Source organism: Heterodontus francisci, unplaced genomic scaffold (genome assembly GCF_036365525.1).
Source record: "Heterodontus francisci isolate sHetFra1 unplaced genomic scaffold, sHetFra1.hap1 HAP1_SCAFFOLD_124, whole genome shotgun sequence".
Taxonomy (NCBI): Eukaryota; Metazoa; Chordata; class Chondrichthyes; order Heterodontiformes; family Heterodontidae; genus Heterodontus; species Heterodontus francisci.
Window position 1 is genome coordinate 1441285 of NW_027140322.1, and position 18744 is coordinate 1460028.

At 42.1% G+C, this 18744-nt stretch overlaps 1 protein-coding gene across 1 annotated transcript in view; it reads left to right on the plus strand.

Moving 5' to 3' along the window:
- Positions 1–18744, plus strand: part of LOC137359216 (deleted in malignant brain tumors 1 protein-like) — a 38083-nt gene that overhangs the window by 7494 nt on the left and 11845 nt on the right. The window contains exons 4-11 of the mRNA XM_068025275.1: positions 9421–9735; positions 12257–12571; positions 15407–15721; positions 16837–17154; positions 17238–17318; positions 17401–17718; positions 17868–17909; positions 18311–18421. Of these exons, the coding sequence (XP_067881376.1) occupies positions 9421–9735; positions 12257–12571; positions 15407–15721; positions 16837–17154; positions 17238–17318; positions 17401–17718; positions 17868–17909; positions 18311–18421 (1815 nt within the window). The remainder of the gene's footprint in view (positions 1–9420; positions 9736–12256; positions 12572–15406; positions 15722–16836; positions 17155–17237; positions 17319–17400; positions 17719–17867; positions 17910–18310; positions 18422–18744) is intronic.

Genomic DNA, 18744 nt, shown 5'->3' on the forward strand with positions numbered 1-18744 from the left:
GGAGGCAGGTCAAAGGATTGGACAGAATATTTTTAAAAAACAAAGGATGACAAAAATATTGATAAGTCAGGTAGCATTAGAAGACGAGAGAAGGCTAGATATATATATAAGGACAGATAGTAAGTGTTTATATACATATACATTTAAAAAAAAAGAAAAGAGGTAATAAAGTGAGCGTTGAACTTATAAAATGTGAGTCTGTGGAGTTAATAATGGAAAATAAGGAGATGACAGATGAATTGAACAGATATTTGGCATGGGTCTTCACTATTGAGTATAAAAGGAACATCCCAGTTTTAGCTGTAAGTCGGGAAATAGAAGGGACGGAGGAACTCAAGAAAATTTCAAACACCAGGGAAAAGGTACTGAGCAAATTGTTGGAGCTGCACGCTGACAAGTTCCCGGGACCCGATGGACTTCATCCTAGGGTGTTAAAAGAAGTGGCAAGTGAGGTAGTTGATTCGTTAATTTGAATTTTCCAACATTCCCTCGATTCGGGGAAGGTTAATTTAGATTGGAAAATAGCGAATGCAACTCCGTTGGTCAGAAAGGGAGGGAAGCAGCAAGCAAGAAACTATAGGCCAATTAGTTTAACACCTGCCTTAGGGAAAATGTTACAAGCTATTATTAAAGATGTTATGGCGGGGCATTTAGAAACATCCAAGGTAATCAGGCATAGTCAACATGGATTTGTGAAAGGCAGATCATGTGTAACCAATTGATTGGAGTTCTTTGAGGGAGTTCCATGTGCTGTTGGTAAAGGGGAACTGGTCGATGTATTGTACTTAGATTTCCAGAAGGCATTTGAGAAGGTGCCACATCAAAGGCTATTGCAGAAAATAAAAGTTCATGGTATAGGGGGAAACATATTAACATGGATGGAAGATTGGTTAGTTCACAGGAAACAGAGAGTATGCATAAATGGGTCATTTTTTTGGTTGACAAGAAGTAACGAGTGGTGTGCCATAGGGATCTGTGCTGGGGCCTCAACGTTTCACAATTTATAGAAATGACTTAGATGCCGGGACCGACGGTATGCTTGCTAAATTTGCTAATGACACAAAGATAGGTAAGAATGTAACTTGAGAAGAGGACATAAGGAGTCTGCAAAGGGATATAGATAGGTTAAGTGAGTGGGCAAAGACCTGGCAAATGGAGTATAATGTCAGAAACTGGGAAATTGTCCACTTTGGGAGTATGAATAGAAGGGAAGCATATTATCTAAATGGTGAGAGATTGCAGAGCTCTGAGATACAGAGAGATATGGGTGTCTTAGTGTATAAAACGCAAAACGTTAGTATGCAGGTACAACAAGTAATTAAAGAAGCTAGGAAAATGTCATCATTTATCGCGAGTGGAATTGAATACAGAAGTAGGGAGGCTATGCTTCAGCGACACAGGGTATTGGTGAGACCACATCTGGAATATTGTGTACCATACTTGTCTCCTTATTTAAGGACTGATGTAAATGCGTTGGAGGCAGTACAGAGAAGGTTTACTCGACGAATATCTGGAATGGGTGACCTGCTATACGAGGAAAGATTTGACAGGCTAGGCTTGCTTCCGCTGGAATTTACAAGAGTAAGAGGTGACATGATTGCAACATATAATATCATGAGAGGTCTTGACAGGGTGGTTTTGGAAAAGATGTGTCCCCTTGTGGGAGAAGCTAGAACTAGGGGTCACTGTTTAAAGATAAGGGTGGCCATTTAAGACAGAGACGAGGAGAATGTTTTTCTCAGTGGGTTGTGACTCTTTGGAATTCTCTTCCTCAAAAGGCAGTGGAAGCAGAGTGTTTGAATTTTTTAAGGCAGAGGTAGGTAGATTCTTGATAATCAAGGGGGTGGAAGGTTATCGGGGGTCAGTGGAAATGTGGGGTAATCAGTTCAGCCATGAACATATTGAATGATGGAGCAGGCTCGACGAGTCGAGTGTCCACCTCCTGCTCCTAATTTGTATGTTCATACGTATGTTCTTATTAACAGGGTATATCTGATACATCCTCTTTATTAATTTAAACCCCTCCAGTATCTGAATTACCTCCTCTGTAACCATTGCCTGGGGTGCATCTTCTTCCTTGGCAAAGACAGGCGCAGAGAATTTAGATAATACCTGAACTATACCCGCTACCTCCATATGTAAATCCTCTTTCTGATCCCTCATCGACCCCACTCCTCCTTTTACCACCCCTTTACTATTTCTCTGTCTATAGAATACTTTGGGATTTCTTTTAATGCTTGCTGCCAGTCTCTTTTCAAGGGTACAATTAGAAAGTGGCTGCAGCCAAGAGTCACCTGGGAGTATTTCTGATCAAATCGTTGAAGGTAGCAGGGCAGGTTGAGAAATTGGTTAATAGTCAATGGGATGTTGGCCTTTTTAAGTAGCGGTTTCATGTAAAAAAGTAAGGAAGTTATTATGAACTTTTGTGGAACACTGGCTTCACCTCAACTGGCGTATTGTGTACAATTCTGGGCACGGCACATTAGAAGAATGTGAATGCTATAGAATGGGTGCAGAAAGGATTTACAAGGAAGGTTCAAGGGATGAAATACTTCAGTTACAATGATAGTTTGGAGAAACTGTGGTCGCTCTCCTGAGAACAGAGAAGGCTGCGGGGAAATTTGATAGAGGTGTTCAAAATCATGAGGGGAATAGACAGAGTAGATAGAGAGAAAGTGTTCCTCTTGGCAGAAAGGTCAATAACCAGAGAACACTGTTATAAGGTGGATGGGAAAAGAACCAACAGTGACATGAGGAATAAGTTATTTACACAGCGAGTGGTTAGGATCTGGAATGTTCTACCTGCGAGTCTGATGGAGACAGATTCAATTGTGGCTTTCAATGTGGAATTGGACAAGCACCTGAAGAGAAAATCTTTGCATGGCTATGGGGAAAGGGCAGAAGCATAGGACCAGCTGAGGAGCTCTTGCCGATAACAAGCATTGACACAACGGGCTGAATGTCCTCCTTCTGTGTTGTAAACATTCTATGATCATATGCTGACTGTTGCATCTTGCTGGTCACAAGCGGTCTGTCCAGTTTTTAAACCTAAAACTGTGAATGTGGTTTCAAGGTAATTAATTGCATACTGTGAAGGGTGATCATGACAGACTGCAGAAAACTGGCGACAAAACAGTCAACAAAGTGTGGGTGAAAGGTAGTTATTCAGACTGGCAAAAGGTGAGAAGTAGTGCGTGACAATCCATGCCAATGAGCTACTGCTGTGCAAATGCTTTCTATTTTTCGGTCCATTCCTAAATTTACAGTGCACAACATTAAGAAGCGGCTGAGCACACTGCACATAACAAAGAATAGGGGCCCGATAACACTCCAGCTGCAGTGCTGAAGATCAGTGCTCTAAAACTAGCAACAACTGGAGCCTAGCTGATCCAGTACAGTTACAGCACTAGGATCCAACTGATACGGTGGAAAATTGCCCAGTTGCATACTTCCTCGAAAAGCAGGGAAACACTGACCAGTTCGCACCCAATCAACCGACTCCAATCAACAGCAAATCTTTCCTTGTGCTGGCTATGGCTCCCCTTTCAACTTATCTCCCTGAAAATAATCCTCAATGCTTTTGTATTTTCTGTAGCTTTGTTAACCCGTATTGCTATTGTATTCATTTTTCTATCTGTACCCCTGAATCCCATTGCTTCTCGACACAATTTAGATTATCATTGTCCAAGGAAAATGTGTTCTCATTCTTCTGACCCTAATGTGTAAGTGTACATTTATCTGCATTAGAAATCATTCACAATTTCGTTAACGTCATGTATTTTATCACAATCTGCCTTAGTATTAACTATTGTCCCAAGAACATGTCATTAATGAATATTGTAATTGTTTGTCCCTTTCCTGAGTCGAAATCATTTTTGCAAAATATGATCAATAGTACTCCTCGCATCAGTTCTTGTCGCACAATACTTCTTGCACAGTTCTAACTGCCCAAAGTACTTTTTTGTTTGCACACAGCTGAACACTACTGTAGATGTGACCTGACCAGGATTTTGTTTTTAGCTGTAGCATAATTTTCAGCCCCTTGTATTCCGTTCCTCTAGATATAAAGCCCAGCATTCCATTTGCTGTTCTTTTTTTCCTATCCTTGCCCATGACCCTGAAGTCTATTTTCCGTTTTTTCACCATTTCGAAAATACTGGAACATTTTAAATTCCAAATTGGACACCTCACACTTGCCAATATTGTAATGGTTTTACACAGTCACTTAATCTATTTTTTTCGTTGTTGCAAATGTATGCTTAAAATATGCATGATGACAATATCGTTGATTTTTTTCACTTGCAATATTGAGTATGTCAATTATATGTGGCTTTTTGTCCAGCCATCTAATTCATTAATAAATAGTAGAGGCTCCTGTGGGACGGCGCCATCACATCCTGCCCGTTAGATGATCTGCCCATTATCCCTGCTGTCTGTCTCCTGCCACTTAGCTCACGTCCTAAAGAATCAATAATTTGCCCTAAATCCTATGAGCTGCAACTTTAGCCAACAATCATTTATGAGGGATTTTGTTGTTTGCTTTCTGGAAGTCCATCTGATTAACATCCATTGAGCTTCCCCTGCCCTCTACTTTAGTTACCTCCACAAAACAATTGAGCAGGTTCATCAGGCATGATCTACCTTGTACAAATGCATGTTGCCTATCTCTGATTGGCTGTAACTTTTCAAGGTGATCAGACACTCCATCTTTAAATGTACACTCTAGTAATTTCCTGACAACAGCTGTTAGGCGAACCAATCTATAATTCCCTCAATTCCCTCGATAACATTCTTTAAATAGCCGTGTAACAATTGCAATTTTCCAATTACTGTCCCAGCAGTTTGCTCTCAATCATTAACAAAGTGATGGAGGGTGTTGTTTTCAGCGCTATCAAGCAGTACGTACCAATAAACTACTCACTGATGCTCAGTTTGGGTTTGTCGGACCACTCAGCTTCAGGCCTCATTACACCCTTTGTCCAAAAATGGAAAAAAGAGCTGAATTCCAGAAGTGAGATGAAAGTGACTGTCCTCGACGTCAAGGCAGCTTTTGGTCAACTGTCGCAACAAGGAACCTTAAGAAAAGTGACGTCCACGTCCATACTGATGCAAAGTAATTATGTATAATTTCCGCCATTTCCTTATTTTCATTTATAATATCACCATTGTCATTTTAATGAGGCCACATTGCTCTTACTTACAAACTATTTTAGAAGTTATTGTAAAAGTATTGTAGCTCTTGCGATCTATTTTGTCACCCTTTGCTATTCTTTGTATATCTGCCATTCACGAGAATCTGGGCTCTTTTCCCTATTTTTCCATGTTTTTGTTTTCTTTTATACTTATGATGCAACTGTGTCTTGCATGCCAGTCCATAATAGATGAGGTGAGTTTGGAATTGGACCATTCAATGCTGTGGTCTTTGAGTTGAGCTTACTTGACGATGGCAGGCTTGTCCCATTCACTGCATCAGGGAAGCTATGGTGATCTATAAACACCACAACGTCCCCCTGACAGTGGCCTGCACCTCAGTGGATATCTGGTTGTGTCTCCTCAAGAGACACACCATCCCCTGCTCTGCAGCCAACATACCACGACCAGAACTATAGTATGGATTTACCTGCCACGATACACTGTAGCTGACCAAACAGCAGCAAGGACAATGGAATGTACAGACCTTTCACGGAATATAATTAACAGACTAATAGCAGGCAGAACAAGAACATGTAATAACCTAAGATCCTGTCCATATTCCCATTCTCCACTACATATAAACCGATCGCTTCCACCAGTTCCAGTTGTTTCTCCAGACAATGGGCAGAGTACACTGCCCAAAACGTCGAGGTCTGCCAGTATTTCTAGCAACTGTTTTGTCAAGAAAGCAACTGCTGTTTTCAGAGCAGATTCAATTGTTGTAAAGCTGTAAAATTGTCTTACTCAAATATTGCATGTTTCAGTTTTTTCTCTCCCGGTATTGCCTATTTACGTTAGATTCCCAACGTTGCTCTACCCCCTCAGCCAGACCCCACCAGCTTCCCTTCACCCACTTACTAGTTTAAGATTCCTGTAACAACCATATTTATCCTTTATTCTAGGACCCTTATTCCAACCCAGTTCAGGTGAAGCGCATTCCAACAGAACAGTTATTTAATATCCCAGTACAAGTGGTGGGTACCATGAAAAGTAACACCTCTTTCCAACATCAACACCTTCAACCACGTGTTGACCTCCCTAATCCCCCACCCCCACTCCCCATTCAAATGTGCAAGCGGCTTGTATAATAATCCAGAGATTATAATCCTTGAGATCTTCTTTTATAGTTCAGCACCAGGTACTCTCTGAAAAGAAACTCTTGCCTTTTCTTTCCTATGCTGTTGGTCCTTGCATTGTCCACAACGACTGAATATTTCCCCTGCATTCTCGCAATCTGATTTGAGATATCCCTCACTTCGCACAAGTTGGGCAAATACTGTTTGGGACTCCTAAAACCCTAATGATTGAACTACTTAAAAGTATTACATTGTGCTCCACTCCTCCACCTTTTGCACAGCTTCCTGTTCCAACGTATCCCGGTCAACATTCTGGCTGCCCTTCTGACAGTCTTCATCCTTATCCTCACAAATAGCCAGTACATTGTTCCTGTTGGATAGATCCATTTTCTGCATATCCTCGTTCACCAACAAATCTGGATTTCCATTGCAGTGCACTATAAACTGCAACAGCCTCATTCTGACCCCGCACCACTCTACAAGATGTGACTAAAATCTGCAGCAAACTGTCCAATACTCCTTTTGCTGCCGTATGTGTTGGAGTATCTCCAATTCCCACTCCAGCTCTATGACCCTGAGCCAGAGAGTTTGCAGGTGGAGACATCGACTATGGACATGCTCCCTCGGGATAATTCCGTTATCCACAAAACCCTACATCCAGAAAAAAATAACTGCTCTGCGAGAACATAGTCTGTCTTTATTTAAAAGGTAAAATTATGTGTAGATGCATTTTAGCTTTGAAGCTATTTTACTGGTTAGCTAACGCCGAAACACTAAGCACTCACCAATTAACTTAGTACTTATTTGCAAATTATCCACGTCCCCTCATACTCTGACCTGACAACTGCTTCCCCTCTATTTGTCTGGTCTCTGCCTCTCTGCTGCTGCTGGCCGTGGCGCTATGTTAAATCGGTGACTCCACTAACTTACTGAAGCTTAACAGACAAAACAAAGCACCTCCTTATAAACCTCTGCCACTTAGAAGGACAAGGACAGCAGATGGATGGGAAAAGCACCATTTGCAAGTTCCCCTCCAAGCCGCACACCATCCTGATTTGGAACTATATCAACGTTTCATCACAGTAGCTGGGTCAAATCCTGGAACTCCCTTCCTAACAGCACTGTGGGTGTACTGAGAGCGCATGCACTGCAGCAGTACAAGAAGGCGGCTCAGCACCATCGTTGCAAGGGAAATTCGGGTTGGGTAATAAATGCTGGCCTGGCCAAAAACGTCCACTCCCTGTGAAAGAATGAAAAAAAAACTCCTTTTCCCCCTCTACACCGAATTCTTACTCTGAGCAAACTCTAACTTCCCACTATTTTCAAAATGTATTCAGTTAACACTGCAATCTGTGGTAAAACTCTGCCTTACTAGAAGACGAAAAATAGAAACACAGAAAATAGGACTAGGAGTTGGCATAGGCCAGTCGGCCCTTCGGGCCTGCCAAGCCATTAAAAAAAACATGTTTGATCATCAAATTCATTACCCTGTTTCGTTTCGTCCCCATACCCCTTGATCCCTTTGGCATGAAGAAAGATATCCATCTCCTTCTTGAAAATATGTAATTGTTTGGCCTCCCCTGCCTTCTGCGGTAGAGAATTCCGCAGGTTCACCACCCACTGAGTGAAGACATTTCTCCTCATCTCGGTTCTCAATAGCATACCCCGTCTCCTGAGACTGTGACACCTGGTTCTGGACTCCACAGCTATCGGAAACATCCTCCCTGCATCGAGCCTGCCTCGTCCTGTTCGAATATTATAGGTTTCTATGAGATCCTATCTCGTTCTTCTAAACTCTATTGAATATCGGCCGAGAAGACCCAATCTCTCCTCATACGTAAATCCTGCCATCCTAGAAACCAGCCTAGTAAATCGTCTTTGCCCTCTGTCCATGGCAAGGGCATCCTTTCTCAGATAAGGAGACCAAAACTTCACACAGTACTCCAGATGTGGTCTCACCAAGGCCCTGAAGTAAGACATCCCTGCTCCTGCACTCAAATCCTGCTGCAATGAAGTCTAATGTTATATGCCTTTGCAGGCACATTCAAGTTGCAACAGTTTAGACCGTTTCCAGCTGACAATAATTACCCCAGTTCGGACAATCACAGCTGATTGACTGCTTACTGCTAACTTGACTTGCACGATTAACTGCTAACATGAACTGCCTTGCAGCTTTTTTATATTACAAGTTAAATTCTAAATGTTAAGGCTAGATTTCAGTCTTACACACTAATTACCAAATTCTAAACTTCCCACTCTGTTTATGACACATGCAGCTAAAGGTACAAACAATGCCTAAAACCTTTTACTTAACTCTAACTACCTTCGAACTTGCAGAGGAACATTGCCCAGGCAGTCAATTTCAGTTCAAGAAGAAGGTCCTGACAACGATTTCAATGGCAAATAAAGTTGAGAAATAACTGCCAGAGATGTCCACATCCCACGTGAAGAAAAGCAGCTCCTAAATGGCCTTGTTTTGAATTTGTTCTCCTGATCTACTCTAGCGCATCTATCAAACCCCTTAAACATTTTATACACGTCAACTCGATAAGGTCTAATCATTCTAAACGCAATCTACTGCAAACAAAGTTTATGCAACTTGTCTTCATAATGTAATGCTTTAAGCATTGTTGTCATTCTAGTGACTCTGTCCAGCACCACCTCCAAAGCCAATGGTTTTGTGAAGTGCGGTGCCCAAAAGCGACAACAGATACAACAGAAACATCACATCCTTCTGAGTTTTATATTCCAAGACCCAAGAGATAAAGTCCAACAATCGATTAACGTTTGAAAAAAGAGCTGATAACTTTTGAGTATTCAGCCAACTTCTTAAAGAGGTCCTGTAGTAATTATTGTGTAGGAAAGGACACAGACCTGAAACATAACTCTCTTGTTCTCTCCACAGATGCTGCTAGCCCTGCTCAGTATTTCCAGCATTTTCTGTTTCATATCAGATCTCCAACAGCCGCAGTATTTTACTTTTGTGTTGCTGTAGTAATTCTAATTGTTTTTTGATAGATAATTTGTGTAAAGTATGGCTGGATAATCGTGTAGATAAAATTCTACTTTTTTTTACCCATTTTCTATTTTGCTGTTTCGATGCAGAGGATGATTTAGAAATTATTTGGATTTGTATTTGTTTCCAATACAGGGAAACCTGAACCTCGATTGGTTGGTGGGATGAACAGATGCTCTGGCCGGGTGGAGGTGCTACATAGAGACCAGTGGGGAACGCTGTGTGACCGTTACTTTGATATGGAAGACGCCAACGTGGTCTGTGAGCACCTGCAGTGTGGGACAGTAAACTCAATCCCGGGAGGAGCTCACTTTGGGAAGGGAACTGGTCCAGTGTGGAAGGAAAATTACAGGTGCTTGGGGAACGAGACGCGATTGTGGGATTGTCCTGTTTCATCCTGGCAACAGTTTAGCTTCTCACATGAAAACGATGCAAGTGTCATCTGTACGGGTGAGTCATCTCAGTCAATTCTGCTTTCAAGCATCATTGACTATTTCCACAGGTTTCTGATTCACTTGTTTTGCTGATCCCATGCTTCCTTTGTCACGAAGATTCTGAGATGTGGTTGTGGGTTTATTGGTCTGAATTAAATTACAAATGAATCAAAGCTTCACTCCAGTAAACATTTAATACATACAATGACTAGTTGGAAGTACTTCTCGTCATATAATATCTATTTCCGGGTAAATCTGGGGCATTATTCAAGGGCTATAGAATCAGCAAGATGCTCCCAGGACCATTGCCATGGAATGGAAATGTTGCTCGAGCATTGAAACTGTTATCAATGTCGGCAGTTCAAATATGAATGATCATGGAATTCTCTGCAAAGATCAGCTGTTTAATAGAAAACACTGTGAACTTGTTGCAAGATACATAGTGTGAGATATATTTTAAGTTCCACCACACCGATTGCAATAAAATGATAGTGAATGACGTAATTCGTTATTTCACCAATGTGCTGTGTCTTTGAAAATTTCACAAACATGATGCAAATTTAAATTCTCCCAGTTTCCAGGATTACATTTATCTCTCAGCCAGCACCCTCATTTAACAGAATATCTGCTCAGTTATCTGATAATGTGGGCCATTGCTCAACGCAAAAGTGCTCCCACGTTTCACAACCTAAAATATAGGTAATAAAAACAGTAAGTGCTGGAAATACTCAGCAGTTCCGGCAGCATCTATGGTGAGAGAAAGAGTATCAACCTTTCAGTTTGTGGATCTTTCATCAGAACTTCGAGATTTAGCAGTTTTTTTAAAGAAAGGGGGAAACAAGGAAAGAATGAAAGGAACGCTCCGTGATGTGGTTAAAGACAGGAGAGATGAAATGGTAAAACGGACAATGCAGAACAAAAATATGTTGGAATGGGCCAAGTAAAAAGCACATTTCTAGAGGAGGTGCAAATTGGAAGGCAAATATCGTCCAATAAAGAAAAAAGGGGGAGGGAATCTGATCTGAAATTGCTGATCTCAGTGTTCATTCGAAAATGCTGTAAAGAGTCTAGTGGAAAGAGGAAGTGCTGTTTCTCAAACTTATGTTATCCTGCATTGGAACTGTCCAGGAGAAAGAGGGTGGAGAGGTCAGAGTGGGAGTACAGTATACAATGAAAATGACAGGCAACTGGAAGCTAAAGGTAAAGCTTGCAGACTAAACAAAGGTGTTCTGCAAAGTAATCACTCCACTGTGTTTGCTGTGCCAATGTAAAGGAGACGCATCATAATCAGTCAACACAGTAAATACAGTATACTAAAGAGAAAGCAGTACGAGCAAATTGTTGTTTTACTTGGAAGCAATGTTTGTCGACTTGGACGGTGAGAAATGTGGAGGTAACAAGGCAGTGGTTGCATCTTCTGCGCTTGCCTGGAAAGTTCCTGTGGGAATGGGTGCTGAGAATGATTGAAGAGTGCATCAGGGTGTCACAGAGCGAATGGTCTCTTTGGAATGTTAAAAGTGGAGGGAAGGGGAAGCTGTGCTTGGTAGTGGTATCACATTAAAGGTGGTGGAAATGGTGGAAGATCATCTGTTGAATATGGAAGCTGATTGAGTGGAAGATGAGGAGAAGCAGAATCCTATCATGGTTCTGCGAGGGGGGGAAAGGGTGAAAGCAGAGGTATGGGAAATGGAATGGGCGTGATGGGGCCCTGTCAACCATGGTGGGTGGATGAGGAGGTGAGGAGAGTCCTCGGATGTGGAAAAAGGAAGACATATCTGGAAGCACTGGTCTGATCGGTTGCATCACCAGACAGATACAATGCAGATGGAGAAAGTGGAAGAATGTGATAGAATCATTCTAGGAATCGTGGTTTGAGGAATCATAGACATGATAACTGTGAGAGTCACTGGGCTTACTCTTGATATTGGTTAATAGCCTATCCCCAGAATTAGAGACAGAGATGTTAAGGAAGTGAATGGAAGAGTTGAAGATGGACTATGTGAAAATGCGGGGGAGAAATTGGAAGAAAAGTTGATGACGCTTCAAGTACAGGGCGAGAGCAGGAAATATCAGTCCATGTGGACAGGAGGACAACCTTCAGTCCCTCGGGTCTGTCACCTATTGCATTAGTGACCACGAATCAAAAGTGCTTCATTGCCTGTGAGGCGACTTCAGATGTCATCGGAAGCATTGTGGCAACGTAAACTGGTCTGTTTCTCTCCATATGGGATGAAAGGAACTGTCATCTGTCAGGAGCCATTTAAAGCCCCTGCCCCACCCTTCAGTCTCATGACTGATCAATTGCCGGTATGTGCCGCGCTCACCTCCAGTTCATTTTACCCTTGGCCCCCAGTTTAAACAGCGGAAGCCACTCGGTATGTCTCCAAAATGTATTTACTGAGAAAAGGTGATGGTGAACGACATCTGCCGACAAGCCTTCTGAACAATGATGACAGAAATAGTAACCATCAAAATTAATAACTTTTCTAGTGGCAGTGAATTATGCTTCAATTTCACCATTGTGTTTCATATTGTAGATGAAAATTGGTCACTAAGGCTGACTAACGGGGGAAGCTGGTGTGATGGGCGAGTGGAGATTTACTACACCGGCAGCTGGAGGAGATTGCAGGACAGACTCTGGACCCTGAATGATGCCAACGTGGTCTGCACACAGCTGGGCTGTGGTGAAGCGACAGCCACTTATAACTATCCAAAGGACGGAAAGGGTGAAGGACCCGTCTGGGTGAATGATGTCCAATGTGTCGGAAATGAATTGCAGCTCCAGAACTGCAGTTTGTTCACATTGAATTCGTCTCTCACTGACAGTATGGATGTTGGGGTCCTGTGTTCAGGTAAACAAATTCTTCACTGCTTTTACAAAAACAAAGAAGTGAAATGTCTAATCTGCTGAGAAAAGTGATAATGCAGGTTACTTGTTCCTGCGTGTCTCAAATCAGTAATTTCACTTGGGGGCAGGGAATGAGGATGGTGGGCGGTCGGGGAGCTGGGGATGGATGGGGGTGGTGTGCAGAGAGAGAGGACATGGACACAATTAAACAACAAGAACTTTTTTCTTACAGAACTTTCAATAAACACATACATCACAAAGAGTTTATCAGGAATGTAATCGACAGAAAACTGACACAGAGCCAGACAAAGAGATGCTCAAGTGGGTGACGACATTTTCAGTCAGATGGTTGGATTTGAAGAGGCGGAGACACAGAGATGTTTGGGGTGGAAATTCTCATCTGGGTGGTTAGATGGTTAAAGGCTAGACTGAAAGTTGTGGGGGATGGAAGTGGGAGATATACAAGAAGCTGGATTCAAAGAAATGTAGAGCTCTCGAAATGATTCAGGCTGGAGGAGGTTATACTAATGGCAGGGGGAGAGCATGAATGTGTCTGAACATGAAGATCATAATTGAAAACTCGAGGCATTGGTGGCAGGGAAACCAGTGAGTGCAGTAGCGCTCCTGAGAGAGGCTTCATGGAGGACAGGCGACAAAGGTTTGGATGAGCTGATGTTTCTGGAGGATGCAGGATGGGTGATCACCCGGGAGAACATTGAAAGATGCGGTTCTACAGACAACAAATCATGGGTGAGCATTTCAGCAGCAGATGGGCTGAGGCCGGAAGGGAGGTGAAGGGTGATAGAGGTTAAAGATAACGGCCTTGTGATAAATAGAATATGGAATTGGAATCTCATCTCTGGTGTCAAATCCGGCGCCGAGCTTGCAATCAGTTCTATTGTACAGTATATAAGTGGAGGTAGCTGTGTGGGAGTTGTTCTGGTGTAAGTTTCATTCGGCTGTGTGTAAAAGTAGACAGATGTTTTGGACTATATGCTTCAAAGTTCCATTGTGCAGCATGTCAATGCAGGCATGTGTTCTGGGGAAGTTGTATTGTGCAGAATGAAAGCCTCGACAGATGTTCTGGGGTTGTTCCAACGAGCATTTGTTTAAATATGACAGAGTGGATCCGACAACACATGAGATAGTTAATGATTCAGATTTGATACCGATTGGTTACAGTAAGTATTTTTTTCGGACACAGTGGAATTCAATACATTCCATCATTTCACGTCAGAAGTTTACAGAGCCGATTGGTTATTACACACTCAGTCACTGGACAGAGTAGAGTATGCATCTTGTTCTTTAGTTAGGTTGATGTCCAGCTCCACCCAACATTTATGTCCGCCTACAGAAGCCATGTGTCTTCTCCTTGTCTTCTGCTTCTCTATGTGATGGGTCACATCCTGATTCTTATTCCCCAAAGTGCCTGACGCAATTAGTCCAATCATTTTGGTCCAGTCCAGATTGAATACTGGTTTCCTGCTCAGCCAGGAGGTCTACACATCTGGAGTTCAATTGTCCAGTGACACTTCCTGATCCTGTCCAACATTTTGCAGAGAGATCCTGTTTTCTGCCTTCGTTGTTCCCTCCAACAGTCACATATTGATATAATTGGTAGTTTAGTTCATTGATATTTTACAGACAATAGCAATTGATAATGTGCCTCACAAGATTCGTCTGCTCATTGAACATAATAGCAGCAGTCTGTATGGACAGATAGGTCTGCATATTCTCTGTTCAGACGTGTGGTTTATCTCTAAAATTACTCAGATGTCTTCATTGTCAATGGCAGAGTCCCATCCTTACAAAAGTAAGTGATTCTGTTATGCAATTAATATTAAATTGATTTGTGATAATGTTCCAATCAACACAACCCTAGAACATAGTTCTGCACGAAGATACAGCATATTGCAAGGCTGATGTCTAAGGGTAGAACTTGTGAACGTTACATTCTCCAGTATGAAGTGGAAGAAATAAATAGAGTAGATTAAACAAATGCTGGCCTTGCCAGTGACACCCACAGCCCATGAAAGAATTAAAAAAACAGAAAGGCACGGTGACATCTGGCGAACTATCTGGTAATATAATCCTGAATGGATCAATCACATAAAGCATCATCGGGCCCTGCTCTTCTTCACTAAAACCACCCGTTAGACAAAGATCATGCAGGAAGGCAATGAAAACGTACAGCATATCTCCTCCATCATAAATCTTCCTCCTGAACCCCTCCCCTGCTTCGTCCACCCTCAACTCCAAAAATAAGTGAGAGGAGTTCGTGCACTTTTTTGGCACAAAGTTCAAAAACATCCATTCATTCGCCTCCACTACTTCTCTTTCTTCGCTAACCCACCAGGTCTAACTTCCTATCTGTTCCCCACCCCCACCCGCACCCCATACCATCACCCTGAATTCACATTTTTGTTCGCTTCCACAGAGATGAAGGAAAAAGGAGATAGCAGTAAATGTCTTATGAACATAACAAATAAGGGTAACATACATGGACAAGAAACTGATACAGTTACATAACATGAGTATAAATTAACTGTTAATCGTGTGAGTGATTGCCTGCGCAACACCGTAAACCGCGTTCAAAACATAAAAGGGAAACGGGAGACTTGTCAAAGTCAGATGTCGTAGGATATCTGAAACATTTCTGTTCTTTACATTCTATGCAAGAAGTAAGTGTAAACATATATTCTGTTGTATTGTTTTATTTAACTGTCACATGCACATTTAACATGTTGTTTTTAATGCTGGTGATGGCACAATGAGTTGTAATGAGTGATGAGGTGAATGTGTATTGAAAGTATAACCCTCATGTACTGTTGTCCAACAGACCACGTGCAGTTAAGGCTGTCTGACGGTGGAAGCCCATGTACTGGCCGAGTGGAGATTTATTACAATGGGACCTGGGGCTCAGTTTGTGATGATTCCTGGGATCTGGCGGACGCTGACGTGGTTTGCAAACAGCTGGGTTGTGGAAAGGCATTGGACATGGCACTTCCTGCATCTTGTGGACCAGGCTCAGGGCCAGTTTGGTTGGATGAACTGAAGTGTTCCAGTAACGAATCATTTCTCTGGAAATGTCCCTCAGCATCGTGGGGTAACCACGACTGTTCTCATAAAGAAGATGTGAGGGTCATGTGTTCAGGTAACGGTGCTTCCAAATACGCATTTTCCGTAGTGTTGTGCACGTGGCTTCACAGGGAAGCTATTACATCAAATTACATAAAATGAACAGCACAGAATCTGGCCATTCGGCCTAATTGGTCAATGTGGTGCTGATGTTGCCCACGATTATCGCCCCACATTACTGCATCTAACCCTCTTTGCATATCCGCCTAGTTCTTTCTCCCTCATGTACTTATATAGCTTTACCTGAAAGGCATCCGTGCTGTTCACTTCAACAATTGCATGTGTTCAGAATTCAAAATTCAAACCACTCCCCAGGTAAAACAAAAACTCTCCTGAATTTCCTTTCAGATTTATTCATGATTATCCTATATTTATGATCAAAAGCTTCGGTCTCTGTCAGTTTATTAGTGATTAGTGTCTCTGTATCCCGAGATATCTACATCATTTTCACTCGTATTTTCCAAGCAAGCACATGTGGCATCTTTATTCTTCCTATCAAAACTCACCAACTTCGACTTATCTGTATTAAAACTCATTTGGCAATTGTATGCCCATTCTGCCCGTTTATTAACGTCTTCCATATTTTGTCCTTGGCTTTCTTAGTGTTAACTATATCCCCAAATTGCTGTCATCTTAAATTTTGAAATGATGTGCCCCTTGTCTAAGTCCAAATCATTCATGTAAATGTTGAGCAGCAGTGACACCAGCCCTGTGTAACACAACTTCCCACCTTCCACCATTCTGGGTTACCATCTTTAACAATGACGGTTTGCTTTGTCGCCAGTTTTCTACCATTCTTCCACTGATCTCCTAACTCCACATGCTCTGACCCCAGTAATGATCCTACTATGTGGTACCTTGACAGAGGCCTTTGGAGAAAAACAAACATGCATATTGCATCGACTGAATTATCTTTCTGTAACTTATTCAATTAATTCAATAACGTTGTTTGTCTTCCTGTTGTGAAATCCGTGTTTATTATTCTTCATTACATTATGGGCTGTCAGTTTTTCTGAAATAATTACCGACAATCAGTGACCACAACCGGTGCAGCATGTGTTGAACTGTGCAATATGAACATATAGCAAGTTATCAATCTAAACATCTGGATATTTCTTGTGTCATTAACAGAGCACAAAGAGCTGCAGCTGCTGAATGGGAAACATCGCTGTGAGGGGAGAGTGGAAGTGTTCTACAATGGCACCTGGGGAACAGTGTGCTCGGATACACTTGATAGACCTGTTGCAGAATTGATCTGTAAACAATTACAGTGCGGTCCCCTCAGTTCTATCGATTATTACACTCAGTCATTCGGAGAAGGATCCGGAACCATTTGGCTCGATGGGATGAAGTGTATTTCACATGAATCGTTCCTTTGGCAGTGTCAAACAGAACCGTGGGGTAAACACAACTGTGAACACAGGGAGGATGCTGGTGTTGTTTGTTCAGGTAACAATACAAACCTCTCAATGTGCAAGTGTCATTTGAAACATCGGTGTCTGACACAGTCAGCATGTTTCTCTTCTCAACAGAAGCAAATGCAGCAAAGGAGCAGCTCCATAGATCAGAGGACTGCATTCGAGAATATGATTGTAAACGTGTGCTTTCACCAGGTGCTACTTCCTCTTTACTATACCAACAATTGTACTCCTGTCTTATACTACATCAATAATAATCATTGATTCTCTTTGACAGATTCGGGACAATGGTTGCGCCTGTTTGGAGGGAACACCAACTGCTCCGGGAGAGTGGAGATATTGTGCAATAACATCTGGGGCACGGTGTGTGATGACTCCTGGGATATGGCCGATGCCAATGTTGTCTGCAGGCAGCTGGGTTGTGGCCACGCTCTATTGGCCCCAGGAGGGGCTAATTTTTCCCAGGGTGACGGTGTTATCTGGCTGGATGAGGTGAAGTGCACCGGAAGCGAATCTTCTCTGGCCGACTGTCCTTCCTCATCGCCAGCTCAATCTGACTGTGATCACAAGGAAGATGCCAGTGTGATTTGTTCCGGTGAGGATGGCAGGGTTTGGAGAGTGGGGTTAAGGTTGTTTTGTTAAATTGACTCATGACTTCAGGAAATTAAGAACAGTATTTATCGTTTAAATGGAAAGTGCTGAAATTTCATCTTTCTGAACTTTTTTGTACAATATATTCCACAGGACTCGATGTGCCTCCAATTGTTTTCCCGTCCACATCTGCAGGTACTTATCATTATTACTATTCCAGCGAGTGTTAGGGTTTGTATTAGTTGAATTGGTATTGTTGTCATTTTCTGAAGATACTATGAGCACGTTCTCACTGAATGGATAATTCTTTGCCTCACCGGATATTTCAAATGGTCTGATTGAAATTCTGCTAATCCCAGTTTCTGACTGTACCTGAACTGCCCTGTACTCATCAGAAACATGGGGGTCCTGTCTCTGTAATTTAGACTGGCTCACACATTCCTCTGGTGCAATGTGCACCACTCATAATGGGGAATGTTCAGCCCAACTCATTGCCCGGAAGCAGTGGATATAATTATTAAATACTTCTTGTAAATATTTTATTGTGTGAGATGGACTGTGTCTGTGTTAAAACTTTCTGTATTATTGTCATTAAGAACAGGGATATAAAACTACTTCCATCCTAGTTGCGGGCTGCTTCGGAGTTCTGCTAATCTCTGTGTTGATCTCACTGATAGTGGTTGTACAGAAAAAGTCACTCAGAAGAGGTGAGGTCCATATCTTACCGCGGATCCAACACAAGATCCCAGATATTGTGTCATATCCTTGCAAAACTCTCGTTCATTGCAGCTTTCCATGGACTGCCAACTGGCCTTGTTAGAAATACATTGTACTCGTTTTTGCTGATTTTCTCCATTCAAAGTTCTCCGGAATTAATAGAATGTGACATTTGAAATGGAGAGTGATTTGAATTGTCCACATTCATTGTGAGAGTTCAGCACATAATTCATGAAAGTCTGGAAAATGTACTTATTGGAACAATGGATCCGGAAGTTCTCTTGACATTTTTGGGCTGTGCATTCAGCTATTT